The sequence below is a fragment of the Hippocampus comes genome, unplaced genomic scaffold (genome assembly GCF_001891065.2).
Source record: "Hippocampus comes isolate QL1 unplaced genomic scaffold, H_comes_QL1_v1.1 scaffold194, whole genome shotgun sequence".
NCBI lineage: Eukaryota > Metazoa > Chordata > Actinopteri > Syngnathiformes > Syngnathidae > Hippocampus > Hippocampus comes.
The window spans coordinates 1,222,562-1,239,486 of record NW_017805828.1 but is presented as its reverse complement, the minus strand read 5'-3'; the positions used below and the strand labels follow the sequence as shown (position 1 = coordinate 1,239,486).

Below are 16,925 nucleotides of genomic sequence, written 5' to 3'. Positions count from 1 at the left end.
GGGGGGGGGTTGGTTAACGGGGAGGGCAGCGCGTGACGAGCTGAGGTGGAAACAAGAGGCATTGAGGTCAATTAGGAGAAATAACACAACCGCAACCAAGTTTTGCAAAGTAAACAACTGTGAGCTGTTTGCAGCAGAAAGGGACTGAGCGCCGCGAATAGCCAAAAACGGCAAGCGGTTGACACCCGGCCCGTCAATTCATCTATCAGACCCTAGGAAAGACCAAATAAAATGATTCTCTGAAAAACTGGCACAACCTGCAAAGCGAACACCCAAATTCAAAGATAATAGTGACAAAAGCTCATGTCAACCATTAAACCGACAACCGGTCCCCTGGAACTTCAGTCAACGGCCGCCATGGGGGAGGGGGGGTTTCGGTCTAGCAGAACGTTCACATTTTTGTGTCCTTCAGGTCGCGTGCAAGTATCTGGCCTTGGATTCGTCGGTGTCGGATGAGCAGCTCCTTCACGGTGTGTCCCAAGCGGCCAAGGTCTACTACAACTACACGGGAAGCTCCGCCTGCCTCAACACCTCCGAGACGGCCACGGGCAGCCTCGGTGTACTTGGCTGGGACTACCAGGTGAGGGGGCGCAGATATTCACTCACAAGTATCCCAACTAGCGAGTTGGTGAAGTCACAATGATGATGATGATGATTTTTTTTCCCCCATCTATCGCTGTGGTTTGGGATCGCAACATTAGATGCCACGTTAAACGAGAGGCTTCTCCTCCTCAGGCCTGCACGGAGATGGTGATGCCCATGTGCACCGACGGAGTTCGGGACATGTTCGAGCCCGGCGAGTGGAATTTCCAGGCCTACTCGGATGAATGCCACGCCATGTTCGACGTCAGGCCGCGAGCCGACTGGATGGGCGTGCTTTTCGGCGGGAAAGAGATCGCTTCGCACAGCAACATCATTTTCAGGTAAGCCGAGAAGAACCCATTTCGCGGAACGATTATCGACGCGTTACAGCAGACAAGTACAGAATTAGCGCAGGACGAGGCGTAATCAAGTCGAACCGCCCGGCGCCGGATCTTGCCAGAGGCCAAGTTGCAAACGAACAGAGCAGCTCAGCTTCGGTCTAGCAGACCACATGGCTCTTTATTGAACGGGACAAGAAGGCAAATACTCCCATGCACAAAAAGAACACTCGTGAGGAGCATGAAGCATATGTGGCAAATGGCCAGTTTCAGCTGACGTCGGAGCTCATCAAGTTATTCATTTGGCCACGCCCCCTTCAAGGCACAACAACCTTGAACTGACTTGATGTTTGTGTAAATCACAAACTGCGGTCCTCGAGGTCCGCTGTTCTGCATTTTTGAGCTCAGGGGTGTCCAACTCCTCCTCGCGGGCTCCTCCGTAGCATGTTTAAAAAAAATCTCCCTCCTCTAAGTCAAATGATCAGCTCATCAAGCAACCTCTGAGAAACCGGATCGTGATCCTGACCATTTGAATCGGGTGTATTGGAGGAAGGAGACATCTAAAACCGGCTGGATGGGGGCCCTCGAGGATCCGAGTTTGACACCTGTGGTGAAAAGAATAACTCTTACGTGCTCTTTGAAAGATTTTTTTTTTGTTTAATATTTATTTTACAGCAATGCGCTACCCTTCTGGATTAAAAAAAAAGTTATTTGTCCTGAAATGTGACCCTGTCCTAAAGTCCAATCTGCTTGCGGTGTCCCAGTAACGGCGGTCTGGACCCGTGGTCTTCCGGCGGGGTGACGCACAACGTGTCTGAGTCCCTGGTGTCCATCATGATTCCGGACGGCGCGCATCACCTGGACCTGCGCTACGCCAATGATCTGGACCCGCCTTCCGTACGGGAGGCCCGCAAGTTGGAGCTGAGCTATTTTTGGAAGTGGATCAGACAGGCCGCTAAAAAGCATCAAAGAGTGGCAAAGTCGGGCTGAAACCCTCCAAAATGAGATGTTCCAGTTTTTGCACCAAATGCATTTGACTATTATATTTTTACACATTTGAATGAAAGCTTTTATAAATCGCCCCCAAATCGAAATCATTCGAGTTGCGGGTGAGCTGCAGTCTCTTTGCAGACTTCCACAGTGTGGCAACAAATTTTGTTCGTGTACCCTCAACCTGAATCAATTCTGCACATGCGCCGTAACGAGATGCAATCTTCCAATGCATGAAAAGGGAGGGCGGGGCACTCAAAATGATCACGATTCAGCATTTGTAAGTCTTGAAGCATGTGAATTAAAACAAAAAGAAAAGATTTAAGACGAAGAATGTTTTATTCATCAGTTTTTATTGACCATTTTTTTGTAAAGCCATGACCTCATCCTCTCTGCCTCTAATTGGCTGGTACTCGCTGATCTTGCTAATTAGATTGGCTCATGAGTCTTCATAAAGTTAAACAATCAGTCGGGCCAGTCATGCCGAAGAAAATATTGCCATCTACGTATCTCCATTCGAGGAAGGCGGGAAGTTGGACTTTTCCGACCTCCGTCAAGGAAGAGTGCACTTAAAATAATAATAATTAAAAAAAACAAAAACAAAACAGTGAACATTGAGAGTCCACCCACTTCTCCATGGAACACTACACCACTCATAGTTACCCTGATAATGATGCCCAGTTTGGTCCGGTCTGTTTTCTTTGCATTTTGATGTGCATGATGTGCTTTTAATAGAAGGCTTGGGCAGATCTTTCTAAGATTTGAAGCCTCCAGAGCGAGCGGTAACAATGGCAACGAAATTTAATAAAAGTCCACAGTCGGAGGAGGCCAATAACGCAACTGGCAGGAGGTTATTGCCATCTGACCCCGTCCTGCGGGATCCCTCATCCCGGTGACCTTTCACTCACCCACCGCTTGTATGTTTCCCCTGCTAGCAATCATATTAGAGAAGAGAGAAAAAAAAAACAAAAGACCTGTCTCATTCTACCAACTTTTTTGCATCCACATTCCACAGAATTCAAAATTGAAAAGATTCACAAAATTCAGGAAACATTCCTCGTATTTCCATTCCAGTTAATGATACATTTAAAAATAAAGGAAGAAATTAAACAAAAATAAGAATATCCCGAGAACTTCATTCCGAGTAGCGACATATACTATTTTTATATTCATTAGTTTGGCTTCTTCAAACCTCAAACCTTGTCTATCTGTATCTTGTACCTCTTGATGCCCGTAGGATGTGAAACGGAACAACGTTAGTTTTTTTTTTTTTTTTTTAATCTTTGAGCTACGTGACGAGTGAGCCTCTTATCATTCGGCACCCAATGTGGCGTAAACCGACAACTCTGTTTATTTTAGGACCGCACGGACAAGTTAGCTTGTGAGCATTTAGCACTTGCGTGAATGAACTTGGCTTTTTTTCACCTTGTAACCGCTGCGTTTGAGGGTTTTCCGCAGCGGCGCATACATTGACGACGCTTCGCTCACAACGGGGTAAGAAACCGATCAGTCAATGCTTACTTTTTGGACAATGCGGGCGCGTTAGCCTGTTAGCATTTAGCTGGTACTTTCATTTGCTTTAAAATGTCTCTAAAACCGGGACACCAACCTTTTTGAAACTGAGAGCTACTTCTTGGCTATTGATGAGCACAAAGGGCGACTAGTTTGATACATTTTACTGATACTAGTTAGATTTTTTAAAATTCGGCCGACTCAAAAATTTCTACCTCAAAGTGGGGGTCAATACGATTATCAGAGTCATGGAATTCTAAACAGATTCTTTAGTGACAGTCCTAGTCATTATTAATTATTCATGACGTTCATTTATGTGAAAACAGTGATCAGATTCATGATTTCTCACAATAATTAGGAAAAGATAAATACCAAAGTGCGACACTTTATTTCTATTAACCCCTTAAAGTTAGGATGTCTCTCATTCACTTGTTTGCATTTTCAAACGATTACTTCTCTAACATTCCGAGAAAATCACAATGCCCTATATCTGGTGAGCTATTTTTGGAATAGGCTCGCGGGCTATTCATGAGCTCCTTGAGGGCTACCCGGTGACTACGGGCATGACATTGGTGTCCCCTGCTCTCGAAGAAGCTGACATGATGCAGATGGGCGACAAGTCCAGCGTTGGTTCGTTGCATTAAAAAAAAAAAAAAAGGCAGAAGAATAAGGGGGGGAAAAACCTGGACATGTCGCTGCCTTGTCACGAGCTGCGCTGACTTTTCAGACGACAAGATCTACTGCCCGGCGCGAGGGAGGACCATCGGGATCCCCGCCACCCAAAGGCCCTCCTTAAAAAGTTTTCTCAGGACTCGAAGGGGTCGTTTATTCCGCTGGCGTCAGGCAGTGGCCATCAATCAAAGGTGTTGTTTAGTATTCACCGGAGGCCAAATGCGGGAGTGCGTTGCGTTAGTGGAGGGGACCACACACACACATACACTACATAGGAAGAAATTAAAGCTTGGGGGTGTCGCATTGAAGAAGGGAGTTGGGTAGCTCCTGAATAAGTGAATTCTCAGACAGTAAATTAAAAATGACTTGCGCACTTATGAGATGAAGGAATTCGAGCTCTAGCTCAGAGAAATTGTTTTAAAATGAAATACAAAAACATGCTTTGTCCTGAGAAATACGAGAAACTGGAATTTGAACCTCCCCAAAGGATTAAAAAAAAAAAGGTCTCCCTTCCACAACAAAGCCAATCCCGCTCGCTAACCTTGTGCCCTTTCAGCCTTTACGCAACAATGGGAGCTTGTTTCCGGTATGTGTGCGTCATGCACCACCAATGTCAATGACTCCCCCCACTGCAAACCCCCCAAAAGCCCCGTCCATCCACGGCAAAACGGTTGGGAAGATGGAGGTGCTTTGGCAGAGGCGGCCCGGATGCTAACCTCCGCGATCAAAGTGATGCCATTCTGTCATCATGCCGTCAAATGGATTTAAATGAGCGTAAAGTGGCAACAGCACCATGCATGGTGCTTTTTATTCAGCGCAATGTTAGAATTGGCCTGACAAACTCTTCCCACCATTAATGGCAACGCTGCGTATTGGGCAAAAAAAGGCTGTCATCTAATTGATATTTCTTGCATGGCAGTGATGTCAGTGTGTTTTTTTTTTTTTTTTTTTTTGACTGACACATGCCTATATTTCTATTGGTCAAAGGCGAAGCTATGATATACTCCAGGATTTCCGCCTGGCAACAAAGAGTGGCATCAGAGCACAGCTGAACGCCGACATATTTGTGGTTTGGCATTTGCGGCTCATATTTTTTTTCTTTGAAGGATATACATGCCATTATTTGCGGAAAACCTTTTTTGCTATTTTTGTGCACGAGCAAAATCCATGTCTCGTATAAAAATATTGTTCCGCTGCCATCCGATGGCATCTTGGTACCGAGTAACTATGTTGAACTGAGTGGAGGAGCTTCATATCACCAGGCCATGGACTTTTCTCATAGAAAAAGATTGCCATCTTGTGGCACCTATAGTCACTTACAATCCTATAGAAGTGGGCGTCAGTTACACGCCGATTGACACTGTAACAGGCATTCGCTGTATTTTTGTGGCAGTACATTCTCCCAAAACTGTTTCAAAGCATGTTTGACTTCTGAAGAAATAAAGCAAATCCCAGAGGCATGTGGAAAAAAAAAACAAAAAGCAAAACTTTTAATGTGTCTAGGAAGGAAAACATCAATTAAAAAAAAGAAAGGATTTTTTTTTTTTTTTTGGGGGGGTGAAAAAAAAAATCTCCACATCACACAGCCCCAGATCTAATTCGATCAGTATTATCATTTTCACTGTCACGCTTTTTTTTTTCTTCTTTGCTTCAATTAGCATGAGAAAGAATGTTGAACAGCCTTCCTCCATCCCTCCAACTCCAAAAACAGCTCACCTCAAGATGCGCCGTTTCCAAGAGGAGCCAGATGAATTATTCAACGAGCGACTGGCACAAAATAGTTAGAGTGCATCTTTAAAGCAGCCGCGAAAAAAAAAAAAAATCGCCGCTGGCAAGCAACATGGCGGCCCCTTTCAGTGGCTGGCAAGGCGACTTCCTGTAAAGACACCCCCGCCGAGGCTTCATACGCGGGATTTCTGTCAAAGTCAGCCTGAGCTCTCTTCTGGCTTGCGTTCCTTTTTTTGGCTTTTTTATTTATTTTTTTTTATTTAACAGCTCCGGCAGCTTTTCCAGTTAAATGGACTGTTCCATTATTGGAGAAGCATTTTAGCGAGGGGCTGTGAGGTGCAATTTAATGAATCTCTGGCACAAAGCTCCCATTCACTGGGCCCGACGAAGAATGGGGGCTATTTAGACCCTGTAGGGCTTTATGTCAAAGGCAGCCCCATAATAGTTGTCAGGCCGGGGCAGAAATTCCCACTGGCCTGGGAATGCACCAGAAATCAACTTTATGTCACCGCTAGATTAAGACACAAGTAGCCACCAAAATGTTCGGGGCCAAATCGCCGCATCTGTTTGGGCGCTCGGATTTTCCCACGATGAGAGGCCTTGCTCGTTACTGTATTGCAAAAGACGCTCAAATTCTTCTCGGTAGTCCCAACGGAAAGATAGTCTGGTTTTGAAAAGGATGGCTTTTATTCATGTCGAGTCATCCAGTTTTTCTTGAGAGAAATCTTTCTTTGGAATCTTTGATACCCAAATTGGGATTCGAGTGGTGTCTGAATAGTTTTCCTTAGCGTTCCTTTTGGCTGGATCAGGATGAAATTCTGGTTTGGGGTCAAAAAAAGCAATCAAGAGCTTTTTTTTTTTCATTTTTCCTGTGAATTCTCATTTGCCAAAAAGGGATAAAGAGCAGTCAAGTCCTCCTTTTGTAGGGTTTTTTTTTTTTTTTTTTTTTTAACACACGGTCATCCTTACAACTTTTACTGGGCGTGAGCGCACACAAACTCAAACGACAGGGGAGTGTTCCAAAGCGAGGTTATTGTCCTTTGCTCAGCATGGAATCTCAAACAAAAATCCCTCTGGGAATGCAGGTGGCCGCGGGACAAGCAAAGAGTTAAGTCCCCACACTCTTTGAAGGGCCAAGCGCCCCCCCCGCCCCTTTTTTTTCCCTGACATCACGGGGTCCGGCCCCCTGAAAGATCCCCTCGTTCCGCTCGGCATCTCCTCACTTGTGCTCCGGAATGTCGAGCGGCATCAGGACGGCAGGGAATATGATCTAAGGAACTCGGTCCGGATCGCGGCGGATGAGGAATGGCCGCCATCATGAACCCGCAGTTCATGAGTTTCTGCTTCCCGGGCTCGGCGATGGACGGGGGTCTCCTGGGCGAGCCGGAGAAGGAAGAGGACTACAAGGAGACCACCAGGGAGTTGCTGAGCTTCATGGACTCTGCCTCCAGTAACATCAAGCTGGCCTTGGACAAGCCGGTCAAGTCCAAGAGGAAAGTCAACCACCGCAAGTATCTGCAGAAGCAGATCAAGAGGTGCACCGGGATCGTCAACGTCACCGACGCGGCAGGGAAGGGCCACGGTTCCTCCGCCCCGGCGGGCAAGACCGTCCCCAAGCGCGACGGCGTCCAGGCCAGCTTGCAGAACCGCAGCCTGGCCGCCCTCTTCAGCCCCGCCAAGGAAATCCGCGGTGAGAAAGCCAGGAAGCCACCCCTGCGCCACCGCAACCTGCCGCCTTCCTTCTTCACGGAACCGGCCAACTGCTCCAAGGTCAACCCGGTGGCAGGAATGTCACTACGAGAACTGGAGCGGGCCAACCCGGAGGCGGCGGACTTCTTTGACCTTCTGGGACCCGACTATGTCGGCGTGGCAGCGGAGCAGGAACTCTACCAAAGTGTGCCCGGCCCAGACGCCGCCACCGCCACCTCCTGTGACGGGCACCACTTCGTCGGGGGTCTTCCTTACCCGGAGTCGTGGACTAGCTGCTCACCGCCGCTTGCCAGGAAGCTCCCGACTCCCGCGCAGCCCCCGCTGTACTGCCACCAGGAGGCCGCCACCCCTGTGGGCGCCGAGGATAACGCCCTGTGCTCGTTAGCCTTCTCGAACTTTTTCACAGACTGCTCCGTACCTCAAGTCAACTACGACTTAACTTGTGACTACAACAGGACTCATTATTCATCTCTATGAGAAAAAAAAAACAAATCTTGTCGAGGGGGTTTTCATCTTTGTGACAGAGTTTCGTTGTTATGGCGACGAATTAGTTTGAACACATTGTAGTATGTCACTAACCCATGCTAAAGCAGAAGTTAAGTTATAATTACAGACACCATTTGTGTGCTAATCAATTTTAGATTCTAAATATAGTACAATAAAATGAAAAACAGTAAATACAGCCTTAACTGAGGGCGCTGCCTCGTACTCGGTTCTTGAAATGTTGGATGTGAGGACCCACTGTCATGGCCGAACTCAGGAATGATTGAGGGTGTCCGTGGGTATTAAAAATTAGCATGGGGGACGAGGGGTGCTCGGTTCAAGACGGTTTTTCTCCTGTCAATTTTGATCACCGAGCTGTAATCAGAGGAAAAACTCATGGTGCGGCCACCATGGTCCCCTGATCTCAACCCTATAGAGAACCTTCAGAGCATCATTCAAAGGAGGATCTATGAGGGTCGTCGGCGGGATAAAAGGGGGCTCTTGATTTACGACAGTGATGTCCCGAAGACGAATTCGCACTGAAGTTGGAAGGCGCCATAGTCTACCATTAACGTCGGCTCATAATTGCAATAAATATTTGGATGAAAACACCTCCATGGCCGTCGTTATAAACAAATGACTCCATAAGCTAGTTAAGTGTGCACCGTTTACAACCTTGAATTATCACGAATTGGCGGTCCCCAGTATTACATCAGAACAACAACATGTAACTTCCTTCAAAACATCTGACTGGTCGACTAGTTTAAGAGTTGTCATGGCAGGTCATGTACATGGGCCAGCCAGGGTGGAGCTTGTCCTGGCCAAGAACGTGATCTGTTAGCATCACTGCTAGCATTACAGTTGCGTGTTGTGTACAGACTTTGCCAACCTGATCAGACAATGTTTCTGTCAGAACCCAAAATATCAACGTCTGCCACACAAATAATCCTCCAGTGCATTTCAAGAGGCTAGTTGCAGTTAGCGGTTAGCATGTACGTTTGTGTGCTTGACTGCTTATGAAGTCATCAATTTTTGTCGGAATCTGTCCGAAGAGCCCTTGTGTCAACAAAACTCTATTCCCGACTGTGGTTTTTAAATAGCCGCATGTTTGAGAGGAGTCTCGAAATATTTGCACGGTTAGGATTTGGCTGCATAAATCACACACAATCAGATCACCGTAAATGTTTGCCATTTTGACGAACCTCTGGTGTGGATCACTTTTAATTTTTTTTTTAAGTGCTGATGATCAAAGCTAAAAAAGCAACACAGAACAAACCAGGAAGAACTGTGTTAAATTCATTTGTAATCTATTTTAGATGTACTAAGTTGAAATAAAGCTGGTCTTTATTGCTCTGTAAACTGCGCCTGATTTTTTTTTTCCCACTCAGCTGATAAAAGTGACAAACTACCAGGGGCAAAGTTCATCAGTCAAAGCCATATTATATTTTAAGATGTGCCACAACCGTGCAGTTCATTTAAAGTTACCCCGCCACATATTTAAAAACAACATTAAATTGATTCAATTATAATATTAAGACTAGCGTATAGCGTACATGTGTACGTACAAAAGACATTCCGGGCTGCTTGCCTGCATTGATCCTCCTCCACTGCCTGGAAAAGACCCCAAATAACCAATGAAGAATAAATAGTCTTCTAATGATGGTAATTAGGATGTAAAAGAATAAAGCAGTGTATGTTAACTGACTATAACAGTGATTATGCAACTAAATGCAGATCTCGTTTAATTTATGGGTGCCTTAAGTACGTGAAAGAGCACCACTGATATGGGTAGATGACTGATGAATTACTGAATGCACTTGAAATGACTTCTCCTGTTAAAGTCCTAATTCCACAGTTTGATACGGTGAACACAATAATCATAATTATGAATAAATGCATCCATCCATGAATTTTCTAATTCGCTTTTCCTCACGTGCCTGCCATGCAAAATAAATGAGACGGAAGCCCAAAACACAACTGGGAGAAGTCACCCGAGAATGTGTGACGCCCCCTGCCATCTGCTTTGTGGAACTACAGCAAGAGGCTCAAACGCGACGACAATAATCACGTTTAACTTTTTATATTCGGTTTTTTTTGTAGCTTTCGAACATGTTAACAGATAATGAACATTAATGACAGAATTACGGAAAATAAGAAAAAAAAGTGCATTTGTTGTCATGTTAATATGTTTTTTTTAAATTTGAGCAAATGCTAATTGTCTTTACAAAGTACACATACACACTCAGAGGAACTGTTGTAAAAAGCTCCAAACACGTTTTGCCGCCCCAAAATATCTATAATTATAATAATCATAATATTTATAACAAGTAATTTTATATTTTACGAATAATAAAATAACAAAAAAATACGCACGAGTTCTAATACTAGTACTTCCAATAACACTACAAATAGTAATAATAATATTGGTAATCAATTTACAAGAACTTGATATTTTATTAATTATGGAACTTTAAAGAAGAAAAAAATAAAAATATTTAAAAAATGAAAATAAATGAAAATGTGTATGGGAATGTAGACAACTTTAAAAAAAAAGTAGAAAAAAACTAGATGTCCACTAGATGGCAGTAAGATTCCATATCAGACCACTCCGTATGGAGGTCGAAGGCCTGATGCGTCTATCACAGAAGATAACAGGAGATAACATAATATGTATAGCCCAGTGTGTGTGTGTGTGTGTGTGTGTGTGTGTGTGTGTGTGTGTGTATACATATATATATATATATATCTGTATATAAATATATAAATTTATTTTATGTATTTATTTAATCTTCCCCTCCCAGCTAAATCTTTTCAAGCCATTTGCAGGCCTAAACAGTGTAATGTCCACACAGGAGGCATATGGATTTTGTGATACGGGCTGACATTGGGATTAGTTGCCATTCTGTTCCTCTTTGATTTATGACACACAGGAGAGGAGATGTTTGTCAAAGCGATTAACCAAAAACATCTTGGAAAACCAAGGCAAGAATCCAAGTCAAGTCCGTCGTGTTTATATAGCGTCAACTCACAACAGAGAAGACGTCTGGAGAACCTTGATATATGGCTCGGGTCAAGAAGCACACCTCTCACTTGGAAGAAAAATACAATAAAGAATGGACAACACGTCAAACCTTACCGCTACCACAGAAGAAAACAAAACAAAACATTTTATGACAGATGTAAAATTCAAAATAAACAAAAGTGGGAACGTAACATAAAAACAATTACCTGAACGTTGATTTGGCAGAACATATTTTTTGACATATAATTGGCTGTAAATAAGCAGTGGTTCAAATCACATGCGTGTGTGTGTGTGTGTGTGTGTGTGTGTGTGTGTGTGTGTGTGTGTGTGTGTGTGTGTACAGACAGACTTGAACAAAACCGTTTCTCAGATGAATTCATGTTCATGTCAGTTCGACATTCAACAGATGGCGTCCAGTCCTTTTCAGGTTTGTTTGGTCGCAGGCTGTCAGTTGCCCTTTAAAGACCTTCAGTTCTCGTCCTTGCGTCCTCCCAGAAATCAAGTTAGGCCTGGCGTCATTAATATTCCTTTCGCGGCCCGCTTTCTTATTTTGTCAGGCTGCTATCACAGCACGGAGAAAGTGTCTCACTGCTTCACTCCATTTCTTGCGCCTGCATTTCATGTCTGGCTGCCTTTCATTTGGGCGTGTTTTGGTCCTCGGGGGGGTGTTGCGGAGGATGCTCACCACCTTTGTTGGTGTGATAACGGCGACGATTTGAGTCACGTCTGCATCCGTGACGCCGAAAAAGTGAGTCACGATTCAAAGACGCACTTTGTTAGCCAGTGGGCTACTTCCTGGTTCAAGGAGGAGTTAACTATTGGATGCATGACGCCGTTTGAAAATTTTGGTGGAAAGTATTTTCCCGAATGATTTTTTTTTCCCTCCACATCTGTGAACATCTGATGGACGGATAATATTTGTATTCTTCTGTTTTTCATTTCGTTGGTCAGTTAGCTCGTTCCTTCATTCGTCCATGCATCAGTTAGCCAGCTAGCTAGCATTTGAGGTGAATGTAAACAACCAAGATGGCCGATTCCGATAACTTGTCTGTTGTTCTGGGTCATCGCAACACATTTTGACCTCCAGCAAAACGTTTCCATCATTTCCTCACTTTATATAAATAAAGGATTATCTTGTATTTCATTCACTTCACCAAGTAACTTCCGAACGGCTCACGGCATATCTTCATGCAGTCCATTCAAATCACGTTGTGTTATGTGTAAGTTATTTTGAATAAAGTTCAAAGCGGGAAACATCCGACTTCGCAACTTCCTCGAATGCAGCATTCGCTCTTTGAGCATCGAATAAATCAACACTTTCATCCCTCCCTCCATCCGTCCGTTTGTCCATGGTGGCTGCTGTCCAGTCAAGTCTGGGTCACGCATGGGTGGAGTCAGGATACAAGACGTGTTTTCAAAAGTTTTTTTCTCCATGTAGTTGGCCACGCTCCATTGGAGCAAAGGAGTTTGAAATAAAAGGGAATTCTGGGGCCCCACAGCCAAATAGAATCTTTTGGCAGGATGTTAATTCATCCCTGGAACATTCGAGTTGCTCGAAATCTTTCCTTTGAAACTGCCAGCGACCTGCTCACACATCAGGGACGGCCATTAGAGTTTTCTCTAAACCCACAAATCGGTGCCGGAAAAAGGAGACGCATCTGGAGTTGGCCGTTGATTAATTTGTTTTTCCATTTAACCGCTAATATCTCCACCGGAGGAATGAGGACGCTTGGTTTGCCGGAGGCATCGCAGTTCAAATGCGTTTTTCATCTCGCGGCGTGTTAACGAGGACAATAACACGGTTCCTGGAACAAATGATCGTTGTAGACATGACATCCAGTCCGGTTTCTCTTGTAAAAATACCTTCCGATAATCTTTTGTTTTGGTTCATTATGGTCTAGTCAGGGCAAGGATTTCCCAACCACTATGATCAGAAATCAACAAATGTCCTGTGGGAAATGGTCCACTTCCGCTTAACTCTATCAATGTCAGCCATCTTCAAAAAACAGAAGAGAAAGAGTCTTGATTGCCAGCCGATTTAGAGCATTCTTTCCCAAAAAATATTGTTTTATGAAAACAGAGAAACTACCAAAAGGAAGATTTGACTCTCTTCATTCATCACAGAAAAAAGTTTGTCTCTACCGTATTGGATTTTTTTTTTGTAACGTAATCAGCAATAAAACATAGGTTGGTTTCACAAACATCTGAACATGACTTCTTATACCAACAACAATGAAAATGTGCTTTTGATGACAAAATCACGTATTTACACCAATTTAACAATTTTACATGACATACAATTTCCATTCTATTTTGTTGTAGTAGGAGTAGCGGTATTTAGTAGTGTGTGCGCGCGCCATGTGTGTGTGTGTGTGTGTGTGTGTGTGTGTGTGTGTGTGTGTGTGTGTGTGTGTACGTGCGTATATGTATGTAAATTACGTCATTACTTCTAAATATACAAATTATTTCTGTCATTTTTTTTCTCTCTTCTGTGGCACTCTTGGTGGTAGATTTAACATGACAAACACTTTGGTCAATCACAAAGTGCTTGTAGGGTCACATTTCCAATGAGCTGCCTTTTTTTAGGAGCATACACATTGTTGTGCCACACGATGAGTTCCTCAAAGAGATCCATCTGCTGGCCATAATTGTTGTTGTTGTTTTTGTTCTCCCGGCTTAATGATGCAATCACAGTTGGCCAAGACTTTTCTCCACACATTCCCATTAAAAAAAAAAAAAAAGAACAAAAAAGTAGCTGCCGGCAATTGATGTCGACGGCGCTCCTCGTTAGGATCCCAATGAAGATTTCAGGTCATCGGCGCTCAGAGTTAATTGGTCACAAAATTGTTTACTTCCAACAAATGATGTACATGAAGCCCCCGTTTATGGTGCGGGATACGTTCCGCTGTTGAATGAAAATTGCATTTTGAGCAATCATATTTCTATTACTGTACTGAGCAGTCAGAACCGATACAACATCACTGTAATTGCCATTTCCTCTTTTGTGACCACCATTCAATTTTATCTCCTGCGTAATATTCAAGATGTCCAAACCAAATTCCCAAAGAGGTTTGCGCGGCTTATTTCTATCACTCGTGTCTTGTCACTTGCAGGGTGCGAGAAACACAGCTGTCACCTCAGCCGACGCCCGGAGGTTGGCGTTGCCTCGTCTGCACTCGTCGCTGTGATAGTGGCGACGTGATTGCAAAAGTCGTGCCTTTAAAATAGACGCGACCTTGCCAAATCATTGGCAAACGGGCCGGCCCGCTGGTGCCGGTGCGATGCGGTTATGAGCCCCAAATGTCTCCACGTGTGTGAAAAAAGTTCATTCCTCTCGGTAAAGGCCGGAGCGGCTGCTTCAGGAGATGTCTTCCAAAGATATATTCTATTATCGCAATCATTAAAAATGTTGCGGAAATGGACCGTTTGGCAGCAACCGCTGCAGAGCGCAAAGTCAGTTTGAGTTGACTTGTTTGCCGCCTAAATTTGGTCCGTGGGAAAAAAACTATGTATAGATTAACACTAGCATATTTTTGGATATATCAGTAATGGACTGAACTCAGGGGCGTAGAGGTGGCGGAGGAGCTCAGAGAGACAAGGTGGGGCCACGGCATTCAAAGATTTGAAAACAAATCACAGGATCTTTAAAGGAACTCTAAAATTGAGAGGAAGGGATGCTAGAGTAGGAGTTATGTGCTCCCTCTTTTACCAGTCAAGAGCCGAGCAGCAGTATTCTGGACCAACTGGAGATGCGTAATGGAGGATTGACTGACACAGTTTCAAAGTGCTCTTGAGAAAGGAGAGGCTTTACTCGAGCCAGCTGCCTAAGAGGAAAGAAGCTGGATTTACTATCTTCTGATATTAAAATACATAAATGATACATTTATAAATACAATTATGTAGCTCCTTTCAAGGCTGTGGCCAATACTATAGCATCGCTCTTGACAGTCTTTCAGACGACGCCATTCAATTGAGCGCCGTGGCTGCAGTTCACGATTATTTTATTCATTGATTAATCTGTCGATTATTTTGTAGATTAATCAGATGAAATTTAATTTCCACCACCATATTCAAAAACAGGACACGATCAAACGTGTGCAACACAGTTTATGGTCTTGTCTGGAAAATCTGAAAAAAAAAAGTTGATCCCCGTTACCAAGGATATAAGCAGAATTTTGTAAATCTTTTGTTTGATTTAACACAAAGATTACAAGTCTGTCTTCACGAAGCACTACAGGAAGAGTAGATTTACTGTTGAGAGGCTGAAATTCCAAAGGTTTGGACAATTTTAAAGAAACAAAGTCTGTAAACGATTGTCAACAATAGTTCTCGATGAATTGGACAATCGATTCTTTTGTTGATTAATCGTTGGTCCTCAAGCGAGATTCAAACCCTAAACCTCAGAACCTTTGAGGCAGATGCACAAGCCACTCAGACCGTGATGATGCCCCGAATAATACAACAACACTGAATATACATATTTGAGCTCTTCGGAAAAAAAAAAAAAAACATCTTTCTCTTTTTCTGGCATCTAGAAATTAATTTAAAAAATCCTTTCCAAGTTCAGCAATCAGTGAAATCCCTGCTCCCAATGATGGAAAGGAGAATACTTTGTAGTATAACATGAGCCTCCTAAGAGAAGCATAATAAGCTTCAAGCTGAGGGGACATGAAGAAAAAAAAAAAAACCCGTCATGGCTTGCCTCGCTCATAATTGCAGGAATGTTTCCTGCGGGAGCCAAGGACACCAGGCGGCCACACTGATATCGGACTTATCAACGGCAAGAATCTAGGGGACGTCTATTTTGGTCGCCTCCGTCCCACAGCGAGGTTCGCCCCGTGTCGCTCAGCCCTCAAGTAGACGTTTGATGGAATGTGTTACCGCGGCGGCGCCGGCCTTTGATGCAGCCAAGAACAAACGATCACTTCACTATTCACTTTCATACATTTACACTGAAGAACGTCTGCGTCAAGGCGGGGGGTTTTTTTTTTTTTTTTTTTTTTTGTCTTGTCCTTCTTGGAGAGAAATTCTGCTTTTGGATTTGGGGATTCAACGTGTCTGAATCGCAGCAAGTTTTGCAAGTAATGTGGCCCAACAACTGGTGTTTTTGGGTGGGTGGGGGGTGCGGTTGTCAACCACGGGCGCACCATCCGCAAATGGAGATCTACGTTCCTTAAAATGTACTTTGCGCACGCTGATCTCTTGCGAGGACTCTGGCGAGTCCGTTTCGCTTCTGCTGAATTTAAAGGGCATGAGGGGAGTCAGCCGTGTTCAATCCCACAATGGCGCAAATGCCCATTTTGAACTGCGCCCGTCTACGAAAGTGCCAAAAGGGCGAAAATCGCCACCGTGCGCGCATTTCAACTGCGCTTGGTACTCGACTTGCGCCGGGCAAGTAAATCTCGGAGGGTGGTCTTGTCAGAGTAAGCAAACCAGCAAGGGGAGGGTGATTTAGCACGTCGTTATTCTTGAGGTTTGGCTCAGGTGGGCATTACGCAATTCATGACACAACTGGATCCGAATGTGGCTGGCGCGCTCCCACGCCATCACAAATTCAACGGCGGCGACCGTCCGGGCACAGTTATGACATTGTATTTGATTTTTAATTGTTTTTTTTGTTTTTTAAACGGCGACACTGTCACTCGTGTCCTTGCTGCTTTTGGCGCTCTGCTAATGTATGCAAATGAAGGGTTCATGAAAGTCTTTGTGCGTCCACTGGCTGGATCCATCACTATCCTTTCAGCGAGTTGCAATACGTTTTGTATTTTCCTTCTTCCTTCTATGTTTTCTCGAATATATTCGTCATTTTTGATGAGAGGAAATCTTGACCTTGATTGTCCTTACTGGACTCCCCCCCCCCGCCTCCTGCAAGTGGAGGGTGCGTGACC

General features: G+C 44.2%; 2 protein-coding genes across 2 annotated transcripts in view; both read left to right on the top strand.

Annotated features, from left to right (window-relative positions):
- Positions 1-2,235, top strand: part of prcp (prolylcarboxypeptidase (angiotensinase C)) — an 8,055-nt gene extending 5,820 nt beyond the window's left edge. Inside the window, exons 7-9 of the mRNA XM_019887365.1 lie at positions 413-580; positions 736-923; positions 1,685-2,235. Of these exons, the coding sequence (XP_019742924.1) occupies positions 413-580; positions 736-923; positions 1,685-1,910 (582 nt within the window). The 3' untranslated portion in view covers positions 1,911-2,235. The remainder of the gene's footprint in view (positions 1-412; positions 581-735; positions 924-1,684) is intronic.
- Positions 2,236-6,554: 4,319 nt separating this feature from the next.
- fam181b (family with sequence similarity 181 member B) lies at positions 6,555-9,374 on the top strand. The gene has a single exon (XM_019887300.1). It carries the CDS (start codon positions 7,128-7,130, stop codon positions 8,007-8,009), a length of 882 nt encoding a protein of 293 aa, XP_019742859.1. The 5' UTR covers positions 6,555-7,127; the 3' UTR covers positions 8,010-9,374.
- The last annotated feature ends 7,551 nt before the right edge of the window (positions 9,375-16,925 follow it).

Bases quoted from the DNA above. Each gene is read 5' to 3' on its own strand.
- fam181b (XM_019887300.1), top strand. From the start codon at position 7,128: ATGGCCGCCATCATGAACCCGCAGTTCATGAGTTTCTGCTTCCCGGGC.